Source organism: Colletes latitarsis, chromosome 2, assembly GCF_051014445.1.
Source record: "Colletes latitarsis isolate SP2378_abdomen chromosome 2, iyColLati1, whole genome shotgun sequence".
NCBI lineage: Eukaryota > Metazoa > Arthropoda > Insecta > Hymenoptera > Colletidae > Colletes > Colletes latitarsis.
The window spans coordinates 2,773,123-2,794,310 of NC_135135.1; the positions used below are offsets into that span (position 1 = coordinate 2,773,123).

A 21,188-nucleotide genomic window follows, 5' to 3' on the forward strand; every position below is an offset into this window, starting at 1 on the left:
CTTCCTCCCACCTCTACACCTACTACCAGCTGTGAGTCGACCACACTGGGCTGTAAAAGTAGGGTGGATAGGTTAGCAGGGGAATTTCGTCCTAATCTGGCGAGCCGCAGGCCAGTTCCTCGGACTATAGGAGCCGCCGTCGAGGTCGCTACGGCTGGCTGTCGGGCATTCCTGGTTGAAAGGAATCGCTGGCTAGACAGCTGCGTAGGCAGGCCGCAGGTCGCTCCTGAGGAGCAGCTGACGAGGGAGCCGAACCAGGACAAGACGTCCTCTTGCGTAGGTGGTGTCCAGACGCCACTCGCACGGTGAGCGTGCTCGCGGGATATAGCCTCTTGGAGCCTTACAACCTCCATTTGGTTTCCCGTCCGTGACATTGCGAGAGCGAACCCGGTAGATCGGAGGAGATCTTCATCTACCCGGTTGTGCACGTCGGTGAGATCGTAAGAAACGAATCTCATCGATCAGAAAGAATATACAGTCCACTGGTTAGAGCGCTAAATTGCCAGCCAGTTCTCCCCTCCAAACACACTAGACTGTCGCTGGAGCGCGAGATAAGCAGCTGACGCGCGCGTTAACGTGTAAGCTGTCCGCAAAATATTCATACTTTGCTGTACAATTGTGTTACAGAAGGCCTCCACCAAAATAAATCAATTGGGAGAGAAAAGAGGAAACCGGTCGAAAATACCGAGCCGGGTATTCCATAACTTTTTTCGTTTTCCATTATATTTATTTTCACATTTTTAATTTTGTAGCAGATTATATTTTGTAAAATAAATTTAATTTTTTGTAAAGTTGTAACTGTTTCTGCCTGTCTGTTCCCTCATCCGGACCCACGTTAAAGTCCCTTAGTACTTTAACAGAATTTAAATGGAACTTTACATTTAAGTTTTCTGTTCTCATTTCAAAGTCCGGTTAGACTTTGACTATAATCAGCCCATGGATAATAATGAATATACCTCTTGTTTTATAGTTGTTCCGATACATAGGCGTAATTTACAAAAGATCTTTTAAACGTTTCATATAAATCTTGGGAAGAATTCAATTTTATGTAAAAAAAATTAAATAAACTTTCTCTCTATCTTCTCTAGAAAAAAAAACTTAAATGAAATCTTATACATTATATGCGTACTTAAATCGCATTGAAAACGAATACCACAAATCTTTTAGAATAATATGCCAAATGGTCTTACTCGCAAAGGGTTAATTGAGAAATAAATATTTGGTAAATGAAAACTGGTAAGCAGCTTAACCAGCTGCAATTTTCACTAAGACAAATTGAAAACTCAATTCTAACAAGGAAAAATCGGAATGGTACCCGGTTTTCGGTTAAGTTATTACAGGTACTTATCTTCAGAAATAGAACTATATTTACAACTAATCGCCGTGGCGTAAGTGATGAGATGTTTACCTGCAAGTTCGAGCTTCTTTTGTTCTGCAGGTTCGAACCCTGGCAGAACAAATCCTTTTTTTATTTTTTCAATCATATTTTAATTGTACACAAAATGTGACATTATATTTTTGTATGACCTTCGAATATTTTTTTTTTAAAGTTAAATTTAACCAATTACATTTAACATATGTTATTTTTAATGTACGTAGTACATGAGTCTGGATGGTACTTTTCGTAAAAACAGTCAAAACATAAAAATTTCAAGCACCACGTACATCTAATGAAAGTTCTGTTTTTACAGAAATTACAAAATTTTGTATTTAACTCTGATGGAAAGGCCGCTTCACTTACATTGATAAAATGTGAACGATTTTCGGATAGTCGTACCTTGTACCTCGTACTTTTTACCTTATACTTTAGATAAAAAGGGATATAACTGGGTGAAATAGTTTTATGACATTACCTGCTAACTCATGTTACTGTTTTAAAATGAAACGCTATGTTTTGTACCTTTAAAAATATTCGACTATGTCCTTTTAAAATTTTAAATCCAACCCATACTTTGTATTAAACTGGCAAACGGGAACACTTTTCTTTTGTTTCTAAACGGTTTGGTGGTGCACGTTATTAATTTTGATGGATCGATACTGTTACGGTTTGGGATGGTTTGAGGATTCCACTCGTAGGACCCTTTTTACAAAAAGTGCGATTCTCGAGGAAGCCGGCTTTGTTGGTTTTTAAGCAATGAAGAATGATCAGTTTGAATTAGGTTTTTTAATGTACACTCACACTAAATTATACATTAGTATACAATTACGAATTTTGATCCGATATCGACTTGATGAAATTTCACAAATACACGACTGACCTTGCGGTCGGTTTGGTTTGGATATGCACGACTAGCGGTTCAAAACGAATCTGGAATTAACGAACGCACGAGCCGCGTGTTCGAGCACGCGACTCATGACTCGTTATTTTGACGCAAGAGTCCGCTGGTTTGACCAGAGACGCGGTTCATTCGAAACACATTCCCCCGCCCTCAGACGTTGAATGACCCAATTCATTCACGCACTAGGGTGTCGAAACGTGCAGTTTGTTGGATTGTTGAAGTGATCACAACGATGTGGCTTACATAGGAATGAAAGTAAACCCGATGACGTAAGGATGGTTATAAAATCTTATTCTAATTATGAACTAATGGTTTGAACTTAATTTAACGCATATGACTATAATGACGCAGTTGAACTTAAATTACGTGACTACAATTGCGAATTGCGCAGCGTTAACTTTCGGAATTGATCGCGATCGAGAGAAAACAGATCTCGGAGAGAGGACGCTTGTACTGCGATTGTGCGGTTTTTACGGTGACTACCCGAGTCAATCCATCGTCTCCTGAATGACATTCTACAATCCATCCCCGTTCCCACAAACTGGGAGGTAAATTTGAGTTACGGATTAATACAAGCTGACCGATCTTGGCTAGATTTTGGACAGTTTGCCATTTTGGCCGCTGATGTAAAGTGTGCAGGTAATCATTTTGCCACGCATCTGCGATAAACGCGGATGAACTGTAATCGCTTACCACTTCAATGTGGATTGCTTTAACTGCTAAGCAGACGAAAACGGCTATGTAAGCCTTGGTAGATTTGTTTCCCCGACCGGGAGCAGTTCTGACGAGGATCGGGCCTGCATAATCGACACCGGTATGGACAAACGGACGCTCAACTCTTGTAACGCGGGGCGCTGGCAAATCTCCCATGAGCTCTTGAGGTAAGGGAGTCCTTTCACGTGCGCACTCAACACATTTGTGAAGCACCGCCCGAATGGTCGTCCTCGCTCTGAGGATCCAATATTCCCTACGAAGGTGAGAAAGTGGGAGTTGTGGACCCGCATGCAACAACTTTTTTTGAATATGGTTAATGAGTGATGTTAAGAGTAGATGGGTCTTCAGGATTATGGGTTTTTTGGCCTTTTCAGGAAGATCCGAGTTGACCAGCCTTCCTCTCGCACGTAATAACCCGTCCAAATCGAGGTACGGATTAAGGGAAATGACCGAACTCGATTTTGGGAGCTTTTTTCCGTCCCGCAAGCACGATAGTTCGACTTGGAATACATCGTTCTGAATTCTTTTGAGGCCAAACTAGTTTGGCTTGGTGGATCTCATCCGCGCTTAATACAATTGAAGTGATTGTGCTTGAATTTACTTTGGTGAGGTGGTTATTCTTTTTCGCATGGGATCGAATGTTTCGGACGAAGCATTTTACATACGCAGTTATTCTAATCAATTTTGGCTATGACGAATAGCGAGTCTCCAATTTCCAGGGGGTTACGGTTACAGACACACTCGGAATTTCGTTGGTCGTTTCTTCGAGCGTGACTTTGTTTGGTTCTCGTGGGTCTGATTTTGGCCAAGAGTCTTAACTTTCGCTAAACCAATGAGGGCGTGACCACCATAACTTATGGCGAGTCAATTGAGTCAAAGGAATTCCACGCGACGCACAATCCGCTGGATTGTTCTCTGTCGGAACGTAATGCCAATGGGCAATTGGAAGGAGCGACTGAATTTTGGCAACGCGGTTTGCGACGAATGTTTTCCAGCGTGTTGGTGGTTGATTAACCCATGAAAGGGTTATGCTGGAGTCTGTCCAACAGTGGCAATTCATTTGGTCTTTCAATGCGGTTTGGATGAATTTTAACAATCATGCGAGAAGGAGTGCTGCGCCCAGCTCGAGGCGTGGAACATTGACTGTCTTCACCGGGGCTACGCGAGATTTAGAACATAGACCGCAGCAGCGTATGCTGATTTAGACGCGTCGGAAAACCCATGGAGACTTTGAGTGATTGGAATACTCACAGTGAGCTTTCGGGGAATTGAAAGTTTTTCCAATTCAGTTAATTGATGACAAAAGGATTGCCATTCAGTTTGAATATCAGACGACACATGATCGTTCCAATCGACTTTTGATAACCACAGTCGCTGAACGAGAATTTTGCCTGTAATTAGAAAAAGAGTGATCCATCCGATGGGATCGAAGATTTTTGCTACTGACGAAAGAATCGTGCGTTTGGTTACGCAGTTATTCGTAAACCGCTTTGGATCCACTTGAAATTGGAACTGATCACACGCGGGGTTTCATGTTAACCCTAATACAGACGTGGTTTCATCAATTCTGAGCGATTTGCTCAACGCGAGATCATGATCAGTTGGATCGATGTCGGAGAGAAGTGCACCGTCGTTACTAGCCCACTTTCTGAGTGAGAACCTGCCACGGGTTAACAGAGTAATAATCTGGTCTCGAATTTGACGAAGTGACTCGATACTATTGCTCCCAAAAACAAAATCGTCGACGTACGCCTGCTCGTTTAAAACAGGGATTGCTTCTGGAAATCTGGCTCCTTCGTCATCTACCAATTGCTGGAGTACGCGAAGGGCTAAGTAAGGAACCGGGGTTGTCCCGTAGGTGACTGTTCGGGGTTGGTATTCCTCGACGGGAAGGGTAGGAGAGTCGCGCCATAGAATGCGTTGGAAATTAACGTCGTAAGCGTTTACGCGAATTTGCCGGTACATCTTTGCGATGTCGGCGGAATAAACGAATTGAACTTGACGCCATCGCACCAGAATCGAAGCGAGGTCTCGTTGTAACTTTGGGCCACTATGGAAATGATCGTTTAAGGATTGGCAATTGGAGGTTAGCCGTGAGGCGTTGAACACGACGCAAAAACGGGTCGTCTGACTGGTTTGGCGAAAGACCGCGGTGATGTGAGATGTAATAGACTTGGTTCGAAGTTGGATTAGGCGAAGTGACCCTTGTCATGTGACCAAGAGCTTTGTATTCCGCGAGGAATGCACGATAGTCGGTTTGGAGTTGGTGGTTTTGATTAAAACGGTTTTCTAACGATTGGAGACTTCGGAATGCTCCTGTCCGAGAATCCCCTAACGGAATTGGAGGCTCTGTTTTAAACGGTAGTTTGACGATATACCGACCCGATTTGTCTCGAGTATGTGTTTTTCGAAAATAATGCTCACACTTTTGTTCGTCAGAAATTAGCGGAATGATGGACGGAAGGTCTTCGAGTTCCCAAAATCTCCAGAAACTCTTATCAAGTCGGTCCAGGACTGAGATATGGTGGAGATGTATTGAGAAATCAGGATCGCCAGAAAGAGGACCGGATAAAATCCATCCGAGCGTTGTCTGCTGAGCGGTGGGTGCACAACCGGAGCCCTTTCCTTGCCCCTTGCAACAATAGTTGACCGTACAGATCGGCGCCAATGATTAGATTGATTGGTTCGGAACTCAAGGGATCCTCGTCCGCGGGATTGAGTTCTGAAAGATGAGGCCATTTAGCTGATGAATTCAAATGCGGTGGTGCATGCCTTGTCAATTTTTTAATTATGATTGCATGTGTCGTATATGCAGGTTCGAAACTCCTTGCCGGGGTAATGATAATCGGTGCTAAGTAGCAAGTAAAGGACTGAGTCTCTCCGATTCCGATTATTTTGGTAAATTGAGTCTCCTTTTTAAGACGAAGCGACTGAGCCAGCGATTCGGTTATTAGTGTCGCTGCTGAGCCTTGGTCTAAAAGCACTCTTATTACAATGCAGCGTCCTTCGCGGGAATGTACTCGGACCCAAGCTGTAGAAAGGAGAACGCTGGTTTTAATTGACTTATTAGATGCTAAATTTACAGTAACCTTTACTTCATGATCGGAAGCGGAAGTGGTCGTCCTTGGCTCGATTTCGGATGTGTCAGCGGTTGGTTTCCAATACAGTAATGTATGGTGCTTCAATTGACATTCCTTACAGCAGTAAGTGCTTTTGCATTGGGCTGTTGAGTGTTTGGACGAGAAGCAGTTCGCACAACGATTCTGATTCCGAATGAACGAATATCGTTCTTTTGGAGTTTTTGCTAAAAAAACTTGGACATTGGTAAATAAAATGATCCTTTTGACAAACGGCACATATAATTTTGTTAGTCGTTGCCGCGAGTGACGTTATCAGTTTTGATTTAATTAACTTCGGCTTGTCGTGCTCGGGGGCCCTTTCGCGTCTTACTGTTGGTATGGCTTCTAACGCTAATATTCGCTTTTCTAAAAACGCGTCAAATTCGTCATAGGTTGGGAACTGCGTTGTGTCGCCTAAATTAAATTCCCAAGCCTTTCGAAATGAACGATCTAGTTTTTGAGCTCCGAGAAAGACTATAACGTCACTCCACGCGTCTACCGGTCGGCCAAGGTTACGTAACATTTGAATTGGTACGTTTATTCTGTCGTGTAATAATCGCAGTTCGTTAGGACTTTCGGACAATACAGACGGTAACGTAAACAACGTGTTTAAATGTGTGGATATAAGACGTCGCTTGTTTTTATACCGGATGTTATTGTATTCCACGCAACGATAACATTTTTGGCGGTTACAGGTAAGTGACTCACGGTTCTGCTGGCTTCGCCCTTGAGCGACGAGTACAAAAAATGCAGCCGATCGACATTCGACAGCGACTCGTTGTTGATAATCATGGATGTAAAACGGTCGCGTAAGCTTTCCCACTCTTCGTAATCACCTTCAAAAGTTGGCAAGTTTATCCTTGGAAGGTGAACCGGCTTTGACGTAACTGAATTTGAAGATGATCCGTTGGCTGATGATCCTTCCGGTGGAGGTGCGACCTTCGAAAGTGCTTCGACCATGAAATCGAGCGCTTCCTAGTAGTTCTCTTCGCATTTTACAAATTGGTCTTCTTTGAAATACAGTATTGATAATTTGATTTTTTGATCCGGGTAAACGTTAAGTTTCGCATCTAAATCTTGACACTGCTGAAACGTTTCTTTCATTAATCCGATGCGATTCTGTGTTGTAGCTGCAGTCAATTTTGCTTGACCCAGCTTTTTAAAATTATTAAGCGCTCATTCTACCGACCGCATGGCTTGGTTTTACTTGCTCAGCAATTCTTCAAACGAGCTCATTGTCGTTAAGTTGTAATTTCCTTTTGGTTGACGGTTGGCCGACTTTCTTCCTCGATGCCGATCCGGCTCGAAGGGCCAATGTTACGGTTTGGGATGGTTTGAGAATTCCACTCGTAGGACCCTTTTTACAAAAAGTGCGACTCTCGAGGAAGCCGGCTTTGTTGGTTTTTAAGCAATGAAGAATGATCAGTTTGAACTAGGTTTTTTAATGTACACTCACACTAAATTATACACTAGTATACAATTACGAATTTTGATCCGATGTCGATTTGATTAAATTTCACAAATACACGACTGACCTTGCGGTCGGTTTATTTTGGATGTACACGACTAGCGGTTCAAAACGAATCTGGAATTAACGAACGCACGAGCCGCGTGTTCGAGCACGCGACTCATGACTCGTTATTTTAACGCAAGAGTCCGCTGATTTGACCAGAGACGCGGTTCATTCGAAACAGATACAATTATTTTTTTATACAAAGTTAAGCCCAATCAAACATAATATTTAGTTCGTCATATCAAATTGATACGGTTATCTCAAAACATATCGAGGGAAATCATTATTAATTAATTTCTGCAACTATAAATTCTACTATTTTGTGTATGTTATAAAAATTAGAACTCTTCTTATTGAAAAATATCACAGCCTGCAAAATACTGGCAAAGAGTGGACTCTCATTTTAATTTATTAATTTTCAATCTAAAAGTATTTTGATTTTGAAAAATCGTATTAATATTATACATATGTACGCTCACACATAAGAATAATAAAAAAAAATTTCTTTTTTTCAATAATTAAAATATGATCAGAGGGTCTTAAAACGTGTATTTCCGTAAAATAAATTTTACAAAATTTTTTTTTTATTATGGGTACTTTGCTTATGTGCGCCTACATAGGTCGGAAAGTAAAAATGCCTGGGCAGTCTAGAATCTCGACTCGAGATTCCAAATCGTATGCCATTGACGGGAGGTCGGATTTCAGTTGTTAAGAGCAAAAAGGCAAATGTGAGCCTTTCTCTCTTGACTCTCACGAGGCAGTCCGAAATTACTTCGGGCAGCTTCGGAGAATCGAGAAAGAGGGCATGCGTCAGTTTGCCTTTATCGACTTTCCGAAACTCTACGAGCTCACGTATGCGTGATCTGGCATAGTGTGAGGGAGCATCTTCGGTGCACTTCTGGCACCTCTGACGAATTCTGCGATCTAGTTATTTACCATCTAGTGACTATCTGTACATAATATGGGGAGAAGGAGGCAGAATGGGGAGACGTACGCTACACGGACGTTACACTATTATCGATCAAATATTTTATGACGAAGAATCTGTCGCAATATTTTATATTCCTAATTTTATATTAGGATTAGTAATAGTATTGGCTCGTGCGATAATATATGTCTGGTATCCCCACCATTCCGTTAGATGCTAAGGAAGTTCGTTGTTACTAATGTCGACGTCGATGCACTCAATTATGCCTGATCTGGTCACACTGCCCAACGATCAAGCGTCCATTTTTAATTCTCGTGGAGGAAGGAGAAGAACCTTTTTCTAGCATGATGAAAAGAAACGTACTTTTTTGACACAGGATCGTATGTGTTTTTTTGTTCTATCAAGTGGAAACAATTGTATGGCAAAACGTAGCACACCTATGTACATAGGGCTTAGTTTTCACACATAAGGAAAAGCTACGAATTATGACTCACTTCCTATGTTATATGCGATATTTAATAATAAATTGGACGATAGTATTGGAGATCACACGTAATGTTATTATTTTACATTAATGGAATTATAATTTCACCAAAAAATATCGGTTAATAAATTTAGAATAAGACGATACAAGTACATTTGTTTAAAGACCTAACCACCCTTAGAGGGTTATTCTGGTCTAACGGGGGTCCGGATTACGAGGGAAAGGACACTGGGAAAAAGTATTAAAAAATCGATGCACTTAAATTTGTATAATTTAAATTAACTTTTATTTTATCCTTTAATAAAAGAAAAAAAGGGGAAAAAACCGCCTAGACGTCGGCCAGACGTCTGGGGGGAAAAACCTGCCGGCTGCTATCTGCCCAGCTCGCGATGTGTTGTTCTGTAACAAGGAAAGACAAGGCTGGGTTTAAATACCTAGTAACGCTTGTCGTGTTGCCCGTCTCGCTTTATCTCGCACGCTTATGTCTGTGCTGGTCGCACTCAAGAGCGGGGATTACAGACACTGCTCGACGAACTGAGCTATGCTTAGTGGACTGTATATATAAACGTTCTCATAAATCAAGAACCGTTCTATCGCTGTGCGGAAGAAGAGATTTAATTTCTCAATTCTCCGCTTTTTTCGCGATGGTTGAATGCCGCAGGAAAGGACAACAGGTGGAGGTTGTAAGGCTCCAAATGGTGTCCAAACCGCAGTTTCTCACCGTTCTCTGCGTACAAGACGCGGTGTGGTGTAGCCCTTAACGGCACACGTAGCGTCTTACGTATAAAGGAGCATACACCACGGTGCTCATTATGCGTTGCTCTACGCACATGGTACGTACTCACTAGCGGTCAAGGAACGTTGCTCTAGCAAGTCGAGAGCTAGGAAGTCCGGAATTTCTTAGCTCCGACTGGAGAAACGGCGAGCCCACGTAGGGTATCGGCCAGAGACCACCCTAGGGGTGTTATACAAAACCGTGCGGACAATTCAACTTGTCACACGACCGCGTCAAACGCAGCAGTCCGTGCGACAAATATTCTTACACGACCGTGTAACTCAAACGTCACATGAAGAAAATCAGCCTCACACGACCGCGTCAAATGCAGCAGTCCGTGGAATCGTCAGTACTGATCGGGCCGTAGCCCTTGGCTGGGACTGGAGTTTCGACACACGGGAAACGAGGATTTTCCCGTTTCCCCTTTCATGACCGCGTAGCACAAACGTCACATGAAAGTCGGACGAAAACCCACAGTCTTTTAAATTTAGATGGTAATCTCGCCAAGCGGGAACCGAATTTTTCTCGATTCCCTCACACGACCGCGTAGCTCGAGCGTCACGTGCTATTTGGAAAGATTGTGCAGTCAATAATCGGGGCTGATAATATGCCTCACCGATTTAATTAATTATGAGCAGCAATTTAACATTCTCAACGAAAGGTTCGAGTATTCTCAGAACCATCTTTCGGAGAATCTGGTTTCGTCGAGGAGTGGAATCGTTTGTCGATCTGCTCGCTGCGGGGACCAGCTGTCGAGTGTCGATGCTTAGAAGCGAACAGACATCCGCAGTTGTGGCCACGAGAGGGGAAATCACCCCCTCGCGGCGCTATCCCCGCTCTTCGATGTCTATCTCTTCTTAATTTCAATATTCCGCTACCCTCTCTGTTTATGGATCTTCGACGATCAATCCCAAGTAAACGTTGTTGGGTCGATCACGTGACTGAGAGCAGGCCAAACTCGTGTATGGTTTTTCTGACCTGTATCGTTCCGTGTACCGATCTACGCATCAGAGAGTTCTGGAATGTCGCGTACACGAAAAACAATACCGTACGAGAAATTGATGGTTCTCAGTTATAATTCACGTTAAATTGAATATTTCTCTAAACGGTTCTCAAATCTGTCAATTAACGCGATATTTAAACAACATTCGACTCTAATGCGAAGTTGTTAAAATTTCAAAACTTCAATTCAAATGCAGTATGTTCTCGTTCAGTCACGCTAAAATTTTGTGTAAATGATTTCTTCATCAAATGTTACAATCTATTGAGATGCATAAAGATAAACTAAACAAAAATTTTGATCCCTGTAGCTAAGGACCACCTTACTGGACACACATCACTCACGCATGAGTGTACATTCACACGCACATACTGTTGATATGAATGAATTAATTTTTCACACTCCAAATCCGAACAGTGCTTTAACTTTTATTATTTTACACACGTTTATTAGACAATCACACTTCTACAGCACTGATGTTTATTTGTAGCAGTTTCACTGCTTAATTCACTTCATGCAATATCACATTATTCCACTATTATTGTAATGTAAATAATTGTTTCTGTACTAAGATTCCACTTAATTTAAAACACGGACTAATAAGTTCACGAGTTATTGTACGATATGCTCGGTCTCACCACAAAAATTATTTTGACTGTTCAAACGGCGTATTAACACTTACAATTAAAGTTAAAGAAGCAGCTGAAGAAACACTATTGGTTCTTTCAGCATTTAGGAAAGGAAAAAGGATATTGGTTGAAAATCTCAAGAAGGGATAGCTAGAGGAATAGTAATAAACAGCAAGAGGATTAGCCATTTATATGTAAAATGTATAGTGGGTCACATTTTTGTCTCATGGAGCAAAACAAGTTCAGAGTATAGCAAAAATGCTTTCCTTGTTTTACTACATACATATGATTCCTTATTTCCGAGAAATGTTCTAAAACATCTGGAAAATATCCAGTGTGTAGTTTGGTAGTTTTAATAACCTTATAGTATTCGTACGATATTTTATTTATTATTACTCAATTTACATTTAAAAATTTATATGTAAAACACGTTCTATTTTAAAGATTTTATTAAGTGATATACAAATACACAAATGTAAACAATGAACAATTTCTATAAATTACCTAAGAAAAATAACGGATGTAAAAGTTGTGCATTTAACTAGTACATTAATGGTATTTTATTAAGTGCTATCATTTTTACCAAATTTGTACAAAATTCTATAGATTTTAGTTGTTCTTGAATAGATTCAGTCAAAATATGTATGTAAAATAACAATATATATTACGTTTAAAAGTATATTATAAACCCCAAAAATGTGACAAATGATAACACAGAAAAAGTAATGGGTTTGAGAATATGTGATTCCCAAATGGGGACTACAATAACTAATTAGTTAAAGTGTTTTTTTAAATTTTTATAAAGAATGCGTATTATTTAAGACTATAAATAAGCAAAGACGTTTATTTCAATACAAATATTTATTGGTTTTCCGAATTCTTTGCTTCAAAGCAGAAAACGAATTTTTTGTTCGTTTGCTACTATAAAATCAAGTAATTGCTCTATCGACATTATCATGATCCTGTGATTGTTCATGTATCTGTGGACGTAATTCGTACGTGCAAATAGTAACACCGTGTTGATGACCAGGAGACCATTCCCCTTTTAATCCAATATAATAAATTTTGATTTTATTTACTCCTTCTTTGCCAGTAAAATATAAACTTAAGTGATATACAGATGAAAATTTTACTATCCTGTAATATTAAACAAAAATTACAATAAATTTTTATACCTTCATAATTTTTCTCAATTCTATTAACGATACAATAGAATATATATACTTAAGAGAATATTCATGAATTCCATGCATATCAATGCATAATTCAAATTCTTGTTCAGGTTCTGTGGCTACATCATCCAATGTCATATAAGGTCGATTTTTATATCTACGTAAAAAAAATTATTTTATTTAGTATTAATAAGCAAATAATATTTTATGCTTTTGTAGAACTGTATTTGAATTATTCCAAAAGTAAAGATGAAGAAATACTTGCAATTTTACTTTATTTGGTTGAAAATCATTTTCACTGCCAATAACGATAAGGCCTTTTAATTTTATGTTTCCTGTAAAACTGAAGAGAAACAAAAATTATTTATCTTTTTAAAAATGTAAATTAGTGTATGCCAAAATATAGAAACGTACGGAATGTTAAATAGGAGATCGTTATCCATGTCACTTTCAACATACTGGAAAAAAATAGACTAGCTACAATGTAAGGCTTATAATTATATACTAAGACCATAATTATATGGAGGGTTTAGAAGCCAATCAATGTAAGTCCATTAACCTTAAAATTAAGATACATAAGGATTTTGCAAACTAGTTACAGAAAAATAGCAATGTTATTAATAATGAAAAACACAATTTTTATTTTAAGATGACATACAAGTGCACTTAACTGGAAGAGAAACAAAAGAAAAATACTAATGTTTTTTTTTTGAGAAAGCAAATTAAATGAAAGAAATATAACTTATGTGAGGTGTTCACTGAAAAATCTAATAATGAATGAGAATTTAAATAAGTCAATCTAAGCATTCATTCGAATTATCACTTCACTACCATTTCCTGCATCAACGTTTATTTGATTCAATTCTGAGGTTGATGCTCGAGTTTTTTCATTAATTGTAGCTAAATTTTGCTTGAGTATGTCGTTCTGAATAAGTCCACGAACATAAATATTTTGTTTGCTATTATCACATAATTTATAAAAAGACTAAAAAATAATTTATCTCATCAGGACAAACTGCCGTAAAACATTGCAGAGCACAATTACAATCTGTGTTTTTCAATTTTTTTGCAGGATTGTTGTTTCAACTTCTATTTGTATAAGCTTCTCCAGCATATCTTTTAGCAACATTTACTACTCTTTTCTATGTCTTTTTATTCCTTCTTTGCATTCTTCCATTTGCTTAACCTTCTGCATTATTAGTGTTCTCATTTTCGTCTTTGTTATCCTCTAACTCGACCTCACTATTTACACAGGATTCCGGCATATCTTAAAAATATATAGCTCCATTGTCACAAATTTAATATTTATATTCTAAATACATGTTAACAATGTATTTCAATATTTATATTGTAAGTACACGTAAAATATGTATATAAAAATACCACAAATTTTTAAGTTTAGGCTTTTCTTACCATCATCGCAATGAAACAAATTTTCATCATTATATGGTAAGTACTTGGATTCACTGTCACTCATGTTCTGGGTTAGACAATGTAAACAATAAAGTATAAACTAGTAAATAATATAGCTTAAACTAGTAAACAATAAAACATAAACATCTTTTAGGTGATTTACATTAACTGCTCCCTGAATTTTCAATTTTGCTTAATCATACCATGGTCAATATAAGTATTGCTATTTATTGTTTATTTATGAAGAAGTAGACTATATTGATTTAATCGATTGAAAGATCTTACAATAAAGATGTTTTTACACTGCATAACTCATTTTTAAAAAATAGGGAACTTACTTTGCTGGTTTCTGATCCATCCATATATATTGATATTATAATTATACATACATATAAGAGATCACTTAATCAATTTTTTCAATAGAATCTTACATAAATTTGGATATTTCTGAATAACTTGTATTCATTGTTCCTAATATTTAGATAAAACATTACTTTTTATTTTTTATAGATAAAAAAACTTATAAAGAAATACAGTTTTGCAATGGAAAGTAAAAGTATAGGTATAAATTCAGTGCTTTATAAGTTATAAATCATTTTACTAAATATTTTTTATTTAATTTTAAACATATATTAATGTTAAGGGGGCAGGTCTCTGACATGTTCAAAAGTAAAACATATTATAAATAACTGCAGAAATGAAAATAAACATTTGATTGATATAAGTTTTTATGCTTTAATTTATCATAGTATGAGCTGTAGAAAATAGCATTAATTTTTTTAAAAATAATCATGGTTTGCATTTTTGACATCAATGTTTTCAGAAACAGTGTGCAAGATATCTCGAGATCTAACTAACCAATTACTTTGAAATTTTGTAAATATCTTTACTATAACATTTGTTAGGGAACGACATAGCCATTTTTTAAAAATTTTAATTATTTCAAGAAATAAAAACAAAAAACACAAATTTTTCATCCAAATTCGACTTCTCAAATACAAATTGCTGCCATTTTGACAATTTTAACTAAAATTAAATTTTTTTGAACATTAATTTCTAGAAAATATATTACAGTTTTAAACAATTTTCGAATTTTTGCTTCAGTTCATCCTACGTGGCTGAAATTGTTCATACCAATTAGTAGTGTAGAAAAAGATTTGCTGGAAGAGATGACATCGCAAATGCAAATAGGGATCAATTTTTAAAACAATTAACGCTGTTTTCTATAGCCCATACTATGGTAAATTAAAGGACAAACATTTATATCAACCAAATGTTTATTTTCGTTTCTGCAGTAATTTGTAATATGTTATGTATATGTATTTGTAATACGTCTGAGTCCTGTCCCCTTAATAGCATGTTCACATATTCATGAAAAATTTATCACTTTCACATCTTTAAACTTATTTCATATGTATGAATTATTGTCCAATTTAATGATGCTGGAATTTTGAATTTCACAACTGCACATTCTTGGTTTAGCATAAAGGGTACAATGTGAAAATAAAGAAAATAAATATAATACCTACTTTACTTGTATCTAATCTATCTTCCCATGGCTTAAATACAGTAGCTCCGCTACCTTCTTGACATTCGTTTAGGCATTCTACATTTTGTATATCTATTTTCGTATACAAACTATACTCCATACCCAAATTTCCTTCATCGTGGATTTTTCCACAACTGCACTGATGTGTCATTTTATAAAAACCTGAACAAAAATTCGAAATTATACGATCACACAGATAACAACTGAATAAATGCTACTACTAATCCTAATATAAAATTAGGAATATAAAATATTGTGACAGATTTTTCGTCGTAAAATATTTTATCGATGCTAGTAAAAATTGTAAAATGAGAATAAAATTATGTATTATCGATACTTAAGGTTAGTATACAATATTAAAATTTCCACTTAAATATGCTATGAAAAACATTAAACTCTCTAAGTATTAATAATATTTTGATTTGACATTAATAGAACAAATACATTTAAAAATTTAACTTTACCACAGTGTGGCCAGATTTGGCATAATTGAGTGCATCGACGTCGATACTAGAAACGACGAACTTCCTTAGTGTCTAACGCATATACTACCGTACGAGCCATGTGTCCGTGAGCTCGGTAATTCGCGCAACTTCGGGAAATCGAGAGAGAAGGCGAGTGTGAACCTTACCTTCTTGTTCTTGAAACAGCTGAAATACGACCTCGTAATAATCGGCATACCCCAGCATTTTTACTTTCCGACCTATGTAAGGTATAAGCAAAGTACCATATCAAAAAAAGAAATTTCAAAATTTTTTTTAGCGGAAATACACGTTTTAAGACCACCTGATCATATAGTGACTATTAAAAAAAGGAACTTCTTTTTCTGTGTCTATTTACGCACACACATACGAATGCTATTAACATGATTGCGTCTAAACGGCTGAATGAATTTCAATGAAACTTTATATTTAAGTATTATGTTCTTGTTTCAAGGTTTGATTAGATTTTGATATAATAAATATGATCCCGAATAAATATGATCAACAAGGTAATCAGGTTATATGTGTCGAACTAAACGATAAACGCGTAAAATTTTTAGCAAATGCTTGTGTTTATATGAAATCGGAACCATTGTCGCATAATGTAGAGAGAACGACAAATAATAGCACGTTAATAATGAGTATTTAACAAGAATGTATAAGGAAGAAATGATCGAAGGTATTCATAAGCTTCCTTTCGACTAACTTTGTTTGCGATAGCTGTAATCTTTGAAAATTAAATAGAAAACCACATAATATAATCACGCGAAATCAAAGTAAATCGCCGTTAGAGTTACTGCATGCGGATATTTGTGGGCCAATGCCGATTCCTTCGCTGAGTGGATCACGATATATGATGGTTTTCGTAGATGATTATTCCGGTATGTACTTTACATACTTTATAAAATACAAAAGTGAAGTATTAGATATATTCAGGTTATTTAAAGAGAAATACGAAAATTTAATTGGTACAAAAATTAAACGAATACGAACCGATAATCACCGCGAATTTGTGAACAGGGAAGTAGATCATTTTCTGGAAATAAACGGGATCTTACATGAGAAAACAATCCCCTACAACCGCGAAAGCAATGGGAAGGCCGAAAGGTCAAATAGTACAATTCTTGAGCGTGCAAAAATTTTATTGCACGATAGTGAACTACCAACTGAATTTCGGGCGGAGGCAGCAGCGTACAGTAGTCACATCAGCAACATCACGCGTCGAAAAAACAAATCTAGAACACCGTTCGAATTATTTTTTAAGATGAGACCCAATATTAGTTATTTAAGGATCTTTGGTTGTGTTGTGCATTTCCATATACCGAAACAGAAACGCAATAAATTAGGAATACCTGGTAAAGTTGGAATAATGATAGGTTACTTTAGGGCCCCATGTACTCGTTTGGTTGTCCAGGCGGCAGGGGAGGTGAACTCCTACGTGGCGCGTCCCCAGGTGGCGGATAGGGGCAGCCGCTGGAATGGGATGCGGGGATGAGGTCCCTAACCTGAGAAGGCTGGTTGCCTAATCCCCGCATGACATCCCGGAGGTCGGAGCGAAAGCTCCCGCTGACCAAACACCGGTATAAATGCTTTGCGTGTGTGAATGTGTGTGTGAGTGGCCCGGAGCATGGGATATTTGTCGTGGATTTTACCTAAGGCTGCAGGTTGGCCAGTTGGCTGCGGAGTCCTGCGACCAACGTGGCCACTCGGCTGGCGGCTTAGTTACATGTCACGGGGCCGTGGGCGCTGGTGACCAAGCGCTGGTGACCAGGCACCTGCGGTTGAGTGGGAATGCGGTGGGAGGAGTGCCTCCCACTGAGAGGGGCCTGAAGGGGCACGACGCGGCGGGGGACTCTGTGATGTCTCATTAAAATTCCCGATCTCTCGCCAGGCGTCTGAGGATGGTCACCGTGGGGTTTTAGCCGGTAAGAGTTCGGCACTATCCGCCGGCCCGCCCTTCGGGTGGGCCCGCGGGTGTCTATGAGGATTTCCCCACGTACAAAAAAAAGAAAAGAAAAAAAAATGTCGAGGATACAGGATTTATGATGCGGAGAGTAAACAAGTCATAGAAGAAAGGTCCGTTAAGTTTAATGAATTAGATTTAGGTAAAAAATTTTTGGAAAGGGGAACTATAAGGAAATATATAATTACGAATACGGTAGGATAGTACCAGATGATGAAACAGAAATCGGCTTGGATAGGGAAGAAGCAACAGATGAGTACGCGGATGTTGACGAAATTGCGGAGAACAATTCCGGTCAAGATATAGAAGAGTTTAGCACAGATAGATTAGATCGCGGAACAAATTGCGAAAACGTAAACGTGTCAGGGACGAGATGTAGATGTAAAGGGTCGACACGAGAGGTAATCGAATTTAAAGGGAATTTACGCAGAATTGAGGAACGGGGAAGGGATGAACAAGAGAACTTACGTAGGTAGGAAAGAATCAGAAACCGAAATCAGGTAAATTTGATTGAAGAAATTAAAATACTGGTCAATTATCTCGAAGCAACATAAAGTGTAGATTGGCATAACTGGGAGAGAGTGATGTTAAACAAAATAGATTCAATAGAGAAACGATCCGTATGGGAGGTGGTTAACAAGCCAAGTAACGAAAGAATTGTCAAATGTAAATGGGTATTCACTAGAGATGTGCGAGCGTCTATTCACCTTATAAAATAATGACAAACAGAATATCCGGTTTAAAGCACGATTAGTAGCCGCTGGTTATAATCAAATTAAATATCGAGATTATAGTGAGTTCTATTCGCCGGTCATACCAATAGAGGCATGGCGTTTAATATGTATAGTTCTAAAGCTAAATTGACATTTTCGACTGTTCGACGTAAAGACTGCCTATTGCATGACCGCCTATATGACTTAGTCTACCCCCGGGATTTGAAAAAAAGGTATGGTGAAGGGAAAGTCTTAAAACTAAAAAGGAGTATCTACGGACTCCCACAATCAGGAAGGAATTGGTATTGTTAAAATAGGTACGAGTTTGTGCAAAGGTTTATAAACAGACCTTGTCTCGCACCCTTTAACGTAGTATGGTCCGGATCATGAGGGATTGGAATTTTGGGGGAAAGTGAATTGTACGGTAATAAATTTCTTTCGCCTAGTCCACTGGACTAGGCCGTTTATTAAATGAAATTCAAAATGAAAAATAAAAATTAAATAAACAAACGTAAAAGAAATTTAATAATAATATAAATTCAGGCAAGTTCAGGCCAGCCTCACCTTTACGGCTCTCGCCTCGGTCTTCTGTAACAAAAAAAGACCGGCTGTTAATATGTGATAACGCTCGTCGCGTTGTCGGACTCGCTTCAATCCACACGCTCCTTGCTCCGTTTATTGTAAACAGAAGCGGGAATTTCTACCACAGCGATACACAGCCGGGTTCGTGGACTGTAAATTTTCGTTTCTGATTACTGGAAACGTTTAATTGCAGATGGGGAAGACGAGATATTAATCTTGATTTTCCCACTGCTGCAGGCTTGGTTTTTGTAGGAGAGGACAACAAGTGGAGGTTGTAAGGCTCCAAAGGTTGTCTACTCCGCGTTCCTCGCCGTTCCCTGGTCCGTACGAGACCGGTGTGATGCAGCCTCTTAACTGCGCAGATGCGACTGACTATTAAGGTGCTTACACCACGGTGCCCTTTGAGCGTCGCTCTACGTTCACGTCCGTACACACTGACAATCCGGAAACCACGCTCGAGCAGGACAAAAACAGCTGGGAGTTTACCCAGGGAATGTGCCAATAAGGCCCCTTTTTTTTTTGTACGTGGGGAAATCCTCATGGACACCCGCGAGCCCACCCGAAGGGCGGGCCGGCAGATAGTGTCGAACTCTTACAGACTAAAACCCCACGGTGACCATCCTCAGACGCCTGGCGAGGGACCGGGAACTCTAGTGAGACATCACAGAGTCCCCCGCCGCGTCGTGCCTTTTCAGGCCCCTCCCGGTGGGAGGCACTCCTACCACCGCATTCCCACTCAACCGCAGGCGCCTGGTCACCAGCGCCCACGGCCCCGTGACATAGGACTAAGCCGCCGACTGGGTGGCCACGTTGGCCGTTGGACTCATCCGCAGCCAACGGGCCAACCTGCAGCCTTAGGTAACACCCGCGGCAAATATCCCATGCCCCGGGCCACTCACACACACATTCACCCACGCAAAGCATTCATACCGGTGTTTGGTCCGCGGGAGCTTTCGCTCCAACCTCCGGGATCACATGCGAAGATGTGGTCACCAGCCTCCACAGGTTGGTGACCCCATCCCCGCACCCCATCCCAGCGGCTACCCCTATCCGCCACCTGGGGACGCGCCACGTAGGGGTTCACCTCCCCTGCCGCCTGGACAACCAAACGGGTGCGTGGAGGGGTTCACCTCCCCTGCCGCCTGGCCAACTAAACGGGTGCGTGGCCAATAAGGCCCTTACGGGGGTGTTATCCCAAGCTCAGATTCGACCCTGGAAAACGGCGATCCCAACCCACGGAATTTGCAACAAAGGCGCCCTATAGGTTGGTTTTTGAACCGTGCAATAGCCAAAAGAGAATCGAGAAATTCTCTCAGTTCTTGTACAGGATCGCTGATTGCAGCAGTACGCGATTTCGACTCAACGGTGGCGATAATCAAGCACTATTCAAGTGTAAATTTGATTATACTCAGCCACCGATTGCGGGTTGGAAAATTACTCAAATTTTCGAGAAAATTTTCTGTTCCCAGAATGGTTCGTTCACCGCAGAAATCGAGGTATTCACACGAAACCGTAGGGTACGGAATTTGACTTAGTGTGATTCTTTCCAATCCGCAGCAGTCTTTATTTCGTTCCGTGTCGGTTTGGTGGATCGACGATAGAATTAGACGAATCTAAGTAATCGTATATATCGATCTGCGATGTTAGACGAGGTCGGCTTAGGAGGTCCGCACTCGTCGAGAACCAGGTAGCAAGTGTCTCCGAGACAGACCTGCTTAACCGTGGCCACGAGAGGGGAAATTTTCGTCTCGTGGCGCTGTCTGGTGTAAGCTGTCTGTCTCTTTATTAATTTCGTATCCTCTCTGTAATTTCGATGTAGTAACACCTGTTCCCTGGGAACCGTTACTAGGCCGATCGCGTGATTCCTATCGAA

At 39.6% G+C, this 21,188-nt stretch overlaps 2 protein-coding genes and 1 long non-coding RNA gene across 4 annotated transcripts in view; 2 read left to right on the forward strand and 1 right to left on the reverse strand.

Moving 5' to 3' along the window:
- Positions 1-21,188, forward strand: part of Nop5 (nop5 ribonucleoprotein) — a 263,260-nt gene that overhangs the window by 26,898 nt on the left and 215,174 nt on the right. The window lies entirely within an intron of this gene.
- On the forward strand, positions 2,707-5,699 carry LOC143349615 (uncharacterized). The gene is made up of 3 exons (XR_013080951.1): positions 2,707-3,254; positions 3,368-3,580; positions 5,433-5,699. It is a non-coding gene; the product is annotated as an uncharacterized LOC143349615 (long non-coding RNA).
- Positions 12,284-16,117, reverse strand: LOC143347124 (PITH domain-containing protein GA19395). 2 transcript variants are annotated; one of them, XM_076776055.1, is made up of 6 exons: positions 16,043-16,117; positions 15,556-15,737; positions 13,028-13,071; positions 12,879-12,956; positions 12,666-12,770; positions 12,284-12,578 (listed from the first exon to the last, which is right to left on the reverse strand). In XM_076776055.1, the coding sequence occupies exons 2-6, from the start codon at positions 15,724-15,726 to the stop codon at positions 12,371-12,373; spliced, it is 606 nt and encodes a 201-aa protein (XP_076632170.1). In that variant the 5' UTR covers positions 15,727-15,737; positions 16,043-16,117; the 3' UTR covers positions 12,284-12,370. The 2 variants fall into 2 exon arrangements, with proteins under 2 accessions (XP_076632170.1, XP_076632161.1); XM_076776046.1 differs by having other exon boundaries at positions 16,040-16,116.